The sequence below is a fragment of the Salvelinus sp. IW2-2015 genome, unplaced genomic scaffold (assembly GCF_002910315.2).
Source record: "Salvelinus sp. IW2-2015 unplaced genomic scaffold, ASM291031v2 Un_scaffold3433, whole genome shotgun sequence".
Lineage (NCBI taxonomy): Eukaryota > Metazoa > Chordata > Actinopteri > Salmoniformes > Salmonidae > Salvelinus > Salvelinus sp. IW2-2015.
The window spans coordinates 39,152-50,944 of record NW_019944713.1 but is presented as its reverse complement, the minus strand read 5'-3'; the positions used below and the strand labels follow the sequence as shown (position 1 = coordinate 50,944).

The 11,793-nt window shown below is 44.7% G+C and overlaps 1 protein-coding gene across 1 annotated transcript in view; it reads left to right on the top strand.

The window, feature by feature from the left end:
- LOC112075844 (receptor-type tyrosine-protein phosphatase F) overlaps positions 1-11,793 on the top strand; it is a 37,986-nt gene that overhangs the window by 1,750 nt on the left and 24,443 nt on the right. Inside the window, exons 2-4 of the mRNA XM_024142773.2 lie at positions 7,770-7,915; positions 8,214-8,455; positions 10,515-10,708. Coding sequence (XP_023998541.2) covers positions 7,871-7,915; positions 8,214-8,455; positions 10,515-10,708 — 481 coding nt within the window. The 5' untranslated portion in view covers positions 7,770-7,870. The remainder of the gene's footprint in view (positions 1-7,769; positions 7,916-8,213; positions 8,456-10,514; positions 10,709-11,793) is intronic.

The following is an 11,793-nucleotide window of genomic DNA, read 5'->3' as shown; positions in this document are numbered from 1 at the left end:
TGTTGATTGCGTTAAGCTGGCTCACCTGGTTGCGATCGTGATGTTAGCTGCTCTTGTTAGCCCGGTAACGCTCACCTGTTGGATCGTGATTGAGAAGCTATCAGACCTCACGACGTTAGATTTCAATTGTACATGACATTTGTACATGGTTAAGTCATGTTAGCAATTACTCTGTATGTCCAGAGAGACTATACAGTTAGTGCATTCAGGTGAGCAAACCCGTGTCTCATGAGTAAGTACATTTTTCCCTCTACTTGACAAGAAGTGTATAAGGCGAAGTCAGAGCTAGAAAGAAAAGTGCAACGGTTTATTTGAATTGAAATGTTAAATGTTTTATTACTGGGGGAGGGATGTCTTATTTCAGAGTATCTTATTGAAGATTCTCTCATTCTTAACTGCAATTCACTGCTCCTCTTTTCAAGCGTGGTGATGTCACGGTTTATTCCACACAGAACTGTCCCTGTCCTGACCTCCTCTTTCCTCCTCTCCCCTCCTCCTCCTCCTCCCTGACACCCCACTCCCCCTTCTCTCTCTCTTTACGTATTTCAGTTAGTCAGGCCGTATTTCAGTTAGTCAGGTCGTATTTCAGTTAGTCAGGTCGTATGTCAGTTAGTCAGGTCGTATTTCAGTTAGTCAGGTCGTATTTCAGTTAGTCAGGCCGTATTTCAGGCAGTTGATGGCGCGCGCGCGTGTGTGTGTGTGTGTGTGTTAGAATCAAGACAACATGCTGGCTAGGTCAGTGGAGGACAAAGTGTCTGAGTCCCCAAATGGAATCCTATTCCCTTTGTGCCCTGATAGTAGTGCACTAATATAGGGAATTGTGATGCCATTTTGGTACCCAGACTGTAAGGATCTCAGGATGAGTAATCTGCTCTGGAACGGACTGTGTGTTATCACGTACACGACAAGCTGTGATGACAAAGGCTTGTATCCCAAATCGCACCATAATCCCAACATAGTGTTCTACTTTTGATCAGAGACGGTATAGGCCTAGGGGTAAAAAGTAGTGCACTGTATAGGGAATAGTGTCCAATTTGGGACGGAACCACCGTGTTCTTTCACGTACCTACGAGCTGTGATGACTGGGAAGTCTGGTTGATGACAAACCCAAAGCAGTGTGACTCATTATGGCAGACTGTTGTGGAGTTTGAGCCGATCAAACAGCTTCCCAGCTGTCTTAAGTTTCCACCACACCGTTCATGTTGCTTCAACATGGTTGATGCACTTGGGATCTGATCAACTGGCTATCAGGGGTATCTGGGTTCACACACACACTCACACACACTCACCGACGCGCACGTCATCAATTGCCTGCAATACCGCCTCACCAACTAAGGGTCGTTGTAAACATCATTGTAAATGTTTGACTCACTTTTAGATTTGGGGAGGGGATAAACTTAGCTTACCTCATGAAGTTATGCACAAACGTGTGGGCACACACACACACACACACACACACACACACACACACACACACATGTGCACATACACACACAGAGGCGTCATTACAGTCCCTGGTTCGAATCCAGGCTGTATCACATTCGGCCGTGATTGGGAGTCCCATAGGGCGGCGCACAATTGGCCCAGCGTCGTCCGAGTTTGGCCGGTGTAGGCCGTCATTGTAAATTAGAATTTATTCTTAACTGACTTGCCTTGTTAAATAAAGGTTAAATAAAAGTGAAATTAAAAATTAAAAGTGAAGGACCCACAGTAGTTGTGTATTGGTGCTGGAAGTATAAGACTTTCTGAGTTCTCCAATGTTCTGGGAGTGTGTCTGTGTGTCTGCTCGGAACATATGTCTGGACTGGGCCGTGGATGTGTCTGTCAGGGTTTTCCGTTAGCCGGTAATAGCCGGCTTTTGGCCGTAAAAAAAGGGGTGTGTGGGGAAAACGATAAATAAAAATGACAACGGCCAATATTCCAGGAGAGAAAAATAAGATGGATTGTTTTTAAATATTTAATTTTTTTAAATATTTTATTTTTTTAAATATTTTATTTGTATGTAGCCCAGTTCTACTGGTTGGAGGAATGTGGGATCTATCATCCCACAGCTATCCTAGAGTCTATTTGGGATATTTCTATCTGGACAAGCTGACCGATAGAATAGATAACCTTTTCTACTATTGGGGCTAGTAAATTGACACAGGGCTCACAGGCAGCAGGTCCATAAGGCTAGGGGAAGATAAGCTTTCTCTAAGGAAATGTAATTCAATTTCCCAAATGATATAGCGCTACTCCTTCCTGTCTGTACATAAATAAATCAAATCATTTAACATAGGCTGCTAAAAGCATAATTTGTGCCACAGAGGATCATTTAAATCACGTTGTCTACAGTTGGAAGGAAAGGCAGCCCCCCCCCAGCGTTGCCTACATTTACATCATTACATTTAAGTCATTTAGCAGACGCTCTTATCCAGAGCGACTTACAAATTGGAAAGTTCATACATATTCATCCTGGTCCCCCCGTGGGGAATGAACCCACAACCCTGGCGTTGCAAGCGCCATGCTCTACCAACTGAGCCACACGGGAGCCACACGGGCCTACAGTTGGAAGGAAAGGCAGCCCCCCCAGCGTTGCCTACAGTTGGAAGGAAAGGCAGCCCCCCCAGCGTTGCCTACAGTTGGAGGAAAGGCAGCCCCCCCCCCCCCCCAGCGTTTTCTACAGTTGGAAGAAAGGCAGCCCCCCCCAGCGTTGCCTACAGTTGGAAGGAAAGGCAGCCCCCCCCCCCCAGCGTGGACTACAGTTGGAAGGAAAGGCAGCCCCCCCCATCGTTGACTACAGTTGGAAGGAAAGGCAGCCCCCCCCCCAGCGTTGCCTACAGTTGGAAGGAAAGGCAGCCCCCCCCCCCCCCCAGCGTTGTCTACAGTTGGAAGGAAAGGCAGCCCCCCAGCGTTGACTACAGTTGGAAGGAAAGGCAGCCCCCCCCCAGCTTGCCTACAGTTGGAAGGAAAGGCAGCCCCCCCCAGCGTTGTCTACAGTTAGAAGGAAAGGCAGCCCCCCCCAGCGTGACTACAGTTGGAAGGAAAGGCAGCCCCCCCCAGCGTTGCCTACAGTTGGAAGGAAGGCAGCCCCCCCCCCCAGCGTTGCCTACAGTTGAAGGAAAGGCAGCCCCCCCCCCAGCGTTGACTACAGTTGGAAGGAAAGGCAGCCCCCCCCAGCGTTGCCTACAGTTGGAAGGAAAGGCAGCCCCCCCCAGCTTGCCTACAGTTGGAAGGAAAGCAGCCCCCCCCAGCGTTGCTACAGTTGGAAGGAAAGGCAGCCCCCCCCAGCGTTGTCTACAGTTGGAAGGAAAGCAGCCCCCCCCCCCCAGCGGGACTACAGTTGGAAGGAAAGGCAGCCCCCCCCCAGCGTTGCCTACAGTTGGAAGGAAAGGCAGCCCCCCCCCCAGCGTTGCCTACAGTTGGAAGGAAAGGCACCCCCCCCAGCGTTCTCAGTTCGAAGAAAGCAGCCCCCCAGCGTTGCCTACAGTTGGAAGAAGCAGCCCCCCCAGCGTTGCCTACAGTTGGAAGGAAACATGGCAGCCCCCCCCAGCGTTGTCTACAGTTGGAAGGAAAGGCAGCCCCCCCCAGCGTTGACTACAGTTGGAAGGAAAGGCAGCCCCCCCCCCCCGCGTTGCTACAGTGTGGAAAAGCAGCCCCCCCAGCGTTGCCTACAGTTGGAAGGAAAGGCAGCCCCCCAGCGTTGCCTACAGTTGGAGGAAAGGCAGCCCCCCCCAGCGTTGCCTACAGTTGGAAAGGAAAGGCAGCCCCCCCCAGCGTTGTCTACAGTTGGAAGGAAAGGCAGCCCCCCCCCAGCGTTGCCTAACAGTGGAAGGAAAGGCAGCTCCCCTCCAGCGTTGCCTACAGTTGGAAGGAAAGGCAGCTCCCCCTCAGCGTTGTCTACAGTTGGAAGGAAAGGCAGCTCCCCCCTCCAGCGTTGACTACAGTTGGAAGAAAGGCAGCTCCCCCCTCCAGCGTTGACTACAGTTGGAGAAAAGGCAGCCCCCCCAGCGTTGTCTACAGTTGGAGGAAAGCAACCCCCCCCCCCAGGCGTTGCCTACAGTTGGAAGAAAGGCAGCCCCCCCAGCGTTGTCTACAGTTGGAAGGAAAGGCAGCCCCCCATCGTGTCTACAGTTGGAAGGAAAGGCAGCCCCCCCCCCCAGCGTTGTCTACAGTTGGAAGGAAAGCAGCCCCCCCCATCGTTGTCTACAGTTGGAAGGAAAGGCAGAGTTAAACAGCGTGTTCTGCAAATACCAAATAGATGATTGTTGAGTTGAGACTGTCAGTGGAAAGTAGACGTCTTTCGGGAAAACTTTGTTTCGATAGCAAATGGCTATCGCTTTGAAGAGAAGACGATGAAAATACTGTATTTGAGTTATTTGAGTGAACAACAGTAGGGCCTATCTTAATGTCAGCAGCGGAGAGCATCGACCGGTACTCAGTACTGCTCAAAGTCACTCTTCTTCATTGTTGCGCTACTTAAAGTTTATTTCTGGACAATCATTTCCTCCTCCGGTTTAGACGTACATCATATTGTTTCTCCCCATTTCGTAGATCTGTTATATGGACAATGTTGTTTTTATTGATCTGTTTGTCAGTATCAGCAGAGTACCCTGTCATTTGACCTATTAAAACAGATTTGACTAATTTCTCCAGTCATTTAAAGTGTAGTTGAATTGCATGAAATTTATTTTTTCCCGTGCGGATAAAGAAGAAAGTTATCTGATATAACACTCAGCCATGCGTTGAACCTACAATTACTGTTTTTTTGCAAACAGTGATTGAGTTCATCAGGTTTCGCACCCAATTGTATACGGACGGGTCTGGTACATTCTATCACATGTCCGGTCAATTAAAAGGCTGCTGGTCAAATGTCCAGTGACACATTTTCAGAACGGAATCCTTGGTCTTCATGTGTGATGTGACCATCCCTGACAGGACCCATTGGACATTATATAGGGAATAGGAGAATGTCAGGGTCATGTTTGTGGTCAGGAAGTAGAATGTCAGGGTCATGTTTGTGGTCAGGAAGTAGAATATCAGGGTCATGTTTGTGTTCAGGAAGTAGAATGTCAGGGTCATGTTTGTGGTCAGGAAGTAGAATGTCAGGGTCATGTATATAGTCAGGAAGTAGAATATCAGTGTCATGTATATAGTCAGGAAGTAGAATATCAGGGTCATGTTTGTGGTCAGGAAGTAGAATATCAGGGTCATGTATATTAGATCAGGAAGTAGAATGTCAGTGTATGTAATATAGTCAGAAGTAGAATGTCCAGTGTTCATGTGTATAGTCAGGAAGTAGATATGTCCGATAGTTGTCAATTGTATATAGTTCAGGAAAGTAGAATGTCAGTGTCAATGGTATATAGTTCAGGAGGAAGTAGAATATCAGTGTATTGTAATATTAGTCAGGAAGTAGAATATCAGTGTCATTAATATAGTCAGGAAGTAGAATATTCAGGGTCATGTAATATAGTCAAGGAAGTAGAATGTCAGTGTTCATGATATAGTCAGGAAGTAGTGAATGTCAGTGTCATGTGTATAGTCAGAAGTAGCAATGTCAGTGTCTATGTAATGTCAGGAAGTAGAATGTCCGAGTGTCATGTATATAGTCAGGAAGTTAGATATCCAGTGTCAATGTATATAGTCAGGATAGTAGACATATTCCCGGAAAGTGTCATGTATATAGTCAGGAAGTGAATATAGTGTTCATGTATATGCAGGAAGTAGAATTCAGTGTACATGTTTGTGGTTTCAGGAAGTAGGATATCCCCAGGTGTCTTGTATATAGTCGGAAGGAGAATGTCAGTGTCATGTTGTTTTGGTGGTCATGAAGTTAGAATAATCAGCGGTCTGTATATTAAGTCAGGAAGTAGAATGTCCCAAGTGCATGTATATAGTGAGAAAGTTACTTAGAATGTCAGTGTCATGTATATAGTCAGGAAGGAGAGAATGTCAGTTTGTCAGTGTTTGTGGTCGAGGAAGTAGAATATCAGGGTCATGTACTATAGTCAGGAAGATAGAATGTCAGTGTCATGTATATTAGTCAGAAGTAGAATGTAGTGTCAATGTATATAGTCACAGGAAAGGAAGTTAGAATTCAGTGTATCATGTAGATAGTCAGAAGTAATAGAATATCCAGTGTCTTGTATATAAGTCAGGAAGTAGAATGTCCAGTTGTCATGTATATTAGTCAGGAAGTTAGAATGTCAGGTGTCATGTATATAGTCATGGAGTAGATGTCAGTGTCATGTGTATATTAGTCAGGATAGTAGAATGTCAAAGTGTATGTAATATAGTCAGAGGTAGAATGTCAGTGTCCATGTATATAGTCAGGAAGTTAGAATGTTCATCATGTATTAGTCAGTAAGCCAGAATGTTCAGTGTCGATTGATTATAGTCAGGAAGAGAATGTCAGCAGGTGTCGATGTATATTAGTCAGGAAGCCAGAATGTCAGTGTATGTATTATAGTCAGGAAGTAGATGTCAGTGTTCATGTATATGTCCAGGAAGTAGAATGTCAGTGTCATGTATCATAGTCAGAGTAAAGCAGAATGTCAGTTTATGTATATAGTTCAGGAAGTAGAATTGTCGCAGTGTCATGTATATTAGTCAGGAAGTAGAATGTCTGTCATGTATAAAAGTCAGGAAGTAGAAGATGTCAGTGTTCTGTCATATAGTCAGGAAGCAGAATGTCAGTGTCCATGTATAAATCAGGAATAGAAGTCAGCTGTCTTGTATTATAGTCAGGAAGTAGAATGTCGCCAGTGTCTTGTATATAGTTCAGGAAGTAGAATGTCAGTGTGTCATTGTAGTTATTAGTAAGGACAAGTAGATGTCCCCCACAGTGTCGTGTATAAAGTTCAGGAAGTAGAATGTCAGTTTGTCTTGTATATTAGTCAGGAAGTTAATGGCAGTGTCATGTTATAGTCATGAAGGTAGAGTCAGTGTCATGTATATAGTCAATAATCCTGACCTGTGGTTGCCAAGATAGTTTTATTCTGGCGCGGACTTGAGGAGATTTTGGAGGTGAATATAGCATATCCATTACTTGAATTTAATAGTCCATGAAACCAGTCTTTTTTTTAATATATTGTTCCTTTTTTCGGAGTTATGGGGTTAAGTCGGCAATTCAATCATCTGTCATCTTAGAACACATCTTATCCAGACCTGAAAGATCGCCTTGATTTATTTCATGTAACAAAACATCATCCATCCTCGCTTCTTCTCTCTCTCTCTACTCTCTCCTCTCTCTTCCTGCCAGGTCTCCTCTCTCATCTCTTCATCTCTCTCTCTACATCTCTTCTTCTCTCTCTCTCTCTCTCTCTCTCTCTCCTCTCTCTCTCTCTCTCCTCTCCTCGCTCAAATCTTGTGTCTCTCTCTCTCGCTGCTCTCTCTCTCACCTCTCTCTCGCTCTTTCAGCTCTCTCTCTCTTCTCTTCTCTCTCTCTTCTTCTCTCTCTTTCTCTCATCTTGCCTCCCCTCTCTCTCTCTATCTCTCTCTCATCTCTCTGGTATCTCTGTCTCCCTCTCTCTCTCCTCTCTCTCTCTCTCTTCCTTCTCTTCTCTCTCGCTATCGGTCTTCTCTCTCTGCGGTCTTCTCTATCTCTCTCCTGTGTCTTCCCTCTCCTCTCTTCTTTTCTCTTCCTCTCTCTCTCTCTCTCTCTCTCGTCTCTCCTCTCCTCTCTCTCTCTCTTCTTCCCCTTCTCTCTCTCTCTCTCTCTTTCTCTTTCTCTACTCTCTCTCTCTCTCTCTCTCTCTCTCTCTCTCTCTCTCTCTCTCCTCCTCCAGCCCTCCCCAAGCCCCCCACCTCTCTCATAGTGACTGAGACCACAGCCACCAGTGTGACCCTAATCTGGGACTCTGGGAACCCTGAACCTGTGTCCTTCTTCATGATCCAGTACCGGGCTAAAGCCACCGACGCAGGCTTCCAGGAGGTGTGTTCTAGCGGCTCGCTGGGTTACAACATGCTTAGCGTTGCAACATCCTGGTCACTTTACCCAACATTCCCAGGTCTTTCTGAAATCCTGGTTAAGAGAATTCCAGATGCTTTTCCCTCTTGATTCTGGGAAACTAACAAACCCCGGGATTTCTGGCAAACATGGGAATGTTGGGGACAATTACTGGAGTTTTGCAGCTCTAAACATGGTTCAAAAAGTAGAAACGCCCGAGATTGTTCTGTAAGTATCTTTGGGATGTAAATGTCTGCTAAATAACCACGTGATGATATTGTAGGTGGATGGAGTAGCTACCACTCGTTACAGCATCGGCGGGCTCAGCCCCTACTCGGAATACGAGTTCCGTGTGATGGCGGTGAACAACATTGGGCGCGGGCCGCCCTCTGACCCGGTCGAGACCCGTACGGGGGAACGGGCTCCCTCTTCACCCCCTCTGGCTGTCCAGGTCCGCATGCTGTCTGCTTCCACCATGCTGGTCCAATGGGAACCGCCCGAGGAACCTAACGGACAGATCAGAGGGTATGATGAATATGAATATGTCTTATGAAGGCTTAATGAAGGATTCCTAGACACTTCATAGCATGTGAATATGTCTGTGTGCCAAATGACACCCTAATCCCTATATCGTGAACTACTTTTTGAGTCCTATGTGCCATTTAGGACACAGGCTATGTCTTATGAAGGCTTAGTGATAGATGTTTCACAAGTCATTTATAAGCAAAATGTCATACACACAGTGCCTTCAGAAAGTATTCATACCCCTTGACCTATTCCACATTGTGTTGTGTTACAGCCTGAATTCAGAATGGATTCAATTGATGTTGCCATCACCAATCTACACACAATATCTCATAACGACCAAGTCAAAACATGTTTTTAGAAATGTTTACAAATGTATTGAAAATGAAGAAAAACAATTACATGTTAGAATCACTTTTGGCAGCGATTACAGCTGAGAGTCTTTCTGGGTAAGTCTCTAAGAGCTTTCCACACCTGGATTCTGTAACATTTGGCCATTTATTCTTTACAAAATTCTTCAAGCTCTGTCAAATTGGTTGTTGATCATTGCTAGACAACCATTTTCAGGTCAATGTCAGAGATTTTCAATCAGATTTCAGTCAAAACTGTAACGCGACCACTCAGGAACATTCACTGTCTTCTTGGTAAGTAAGTCCAGTGTAGATTTGGCCTTGTGTTTTAGCTTATTGTCCTGCTGAAATGTGAATCAATATCCCAGTGTCTGGTGGAAAGCAGACTGAACCAGGTGCCTGTGCTTAGCTCAATTCAGTTAATTTTTTTATCCTAAAAAAACTCCCTAGTCATTGCTGATGACAAGCATACCCTTAACATGATGCAGCCACCACAATGCTTGAAAATATGAAGAGTGGTACTCAGTAATGTGTTGTATTGGATTTACCCCAAACATAACACATTGTATTCAGGACAAAAAGTTAATTGTTTTGCCACATTTTTTGCAGTGTTACTTTAGTGCCTTGCTGCAAACAGGATGTATGTTTTAGAATATTTTGTATTCTGTACAGGCTTCCTTCTTTTCACTCTGTCAATTAGGTTAGTATTGTGGAGTAACTACGTTCCTTCATTCCTCTCCGGACTCCTGTATCTTTGTAGTGACTGGGTGTATTGATACACCATCCAAAATGTAATTAATAACTTTACCATGCTCAAAGGAATAGTCAAAATCTGTTATTTTTTTTATTATTTTTTTACCCATCTACCAATAGGTGCCATTTGCAAAGCATTGGAAAACCTCCCTGGTCTTTATGGTTGAATCTGTGTTTGAAATTCACTGCTCGACTGAGGGACCTTACAGATAATTGTATGTGTGGGATACAGAGACGTGATAGTCATTCAAAAATCATGTTAAACACTATTTCATACACAGCGAGTTCATGCAACTTATTATGTGACTTGTTTAAGCACATTTTCACTCAAGACATTTCAGCGTTTCATTTTTTTTTCTTTTTCTAAATACATAATTCCAGTTTGACATGATGGGGTATTGTGATGTCATGATGGGGTATTTTGATGTCATGATGGGGTATTGTGATGTCATGATGGGGTATTGTGATGTCATGATGGGGTATTGTGATGTCATGATGGGGTATTGTGATGAATGATGGGGTATTGTGATGTCATGATGGGGTATTGTGATGTCATGATGGGGTATTGTGATGTCATGATGGGGTATTGTGATGATATGATGGGGTATTGTGATGTCATGATGGGGTATTGTGTGTAGGCCAGTGACACAAAATCCACATTTAATCGATTTTAAATTCAGGTTGTAACACAACAAAATGTGGAAAAAGTCAAGGGGTGTGAATACTTTCTGAAGTCACTGTATACAGTATAAGGTATGATAGTTATTTTCTAACTAAAAAAGATATACAACAATCAAACAAATATACAAATAATTAAGAAATACTGACACTATTTAATAAAGTACTATCTTGTCTTATCATATCACATGTATAAAAACATCCCAATAGGTACAGGTTCTTTCCACTGTTGGTTTGTCAAATGTTGAACGTAATGACTGATTTGTAACTGTCACCAGGTACCGTGTGTACTACAGTTCAGACATGAACGACCCTCTGAGTGGCTGGCAGAAACACAACACTGACGACAGCAGGCTGACCACCATCTCCGGTCTGACCACTGATATCACCTACAGCCTCAGGGTGCTGGGGTTCACCTCTGTAGGGGACGGACCCCCCTCGGACGTACTGCAGGTCAAGACTCAGCAGGGAGGTGAGAGAGGGAGTGTATCTTAGTGTGGAGTGTTTATCTTAGTTTGGAGTGTTTATCTTAGTGTGGAGTGTTTATCTTAGTGTGGAGTGTTTATCTTAGTGTGGAGTGTGTGTTGATGATCATGTTGAAACAGCCACTGAGTATTTTAGTGTGAATGATGCTTTGTGTCTTCTTGGTTCAATAACTAGCCATCAGACCATAACTAACATCAGACAATAACTAACCATCAGACCATAACTAACCAACAGACCATAACTAACCATCAGACCATAACTACTAACCATCAGACCATAACTACTAACCAACAGACCATAACTAACCATCAGACCATAACTAACCCTCAGACCATAACTAACCCTCAGACCATAACTAACATCAGACAATAACTAACCATCAGACCATAACTAACCAACAGACCATAACTAACCAACAGACCATAACTAACCATCAGACCATAACTACTAACCATCAGACCATAACTACTAACCATCAGACCATAACTAACCCTCAGACCATAACTAACCCTCAGACCATAACTAACCATCAGACCATAACTAACCATCAGACCATAACTACTAACCATCAGACCATAACTACTAACCCTCAGACCATAACTACCCCTCAGACCATAACTAACCCTCAGACCATAACTACCCATCAGACCATAACTACTAACCATCAGACTACCTGTCCTACTCTGTCCCTGTGTCCTAACACCAACCTGTCCTACTCTGTATCTGTGTCCTAACACTCACCTGTCCTACTCTGTCCCTTTGTCCTAACACTCACCTGTCCTACTCTGTCCCTGTGTCCTAACACCACCTGTCCTACTCTGTCCCTGTGTCCAAACACTCACATGTCCTACTCTGTCCCTGTGTCCTAACACTTGCCTGTCCTACTCTGCTCCATGTGTCCAAACACTCACCTGTCCTACTCTGTCCATGTGTCCAAACACTTGCCTGTCCTACTCTGTCCCTGTGTCCTAACACTTGCCTGTCCTACTCTGTCCCTGTCTCCAAACACCTGCCTGTCATACTCTGTCCCTGTTTCCAAACACCCACCTGTCCTACTCTGTCCCTGTGTCC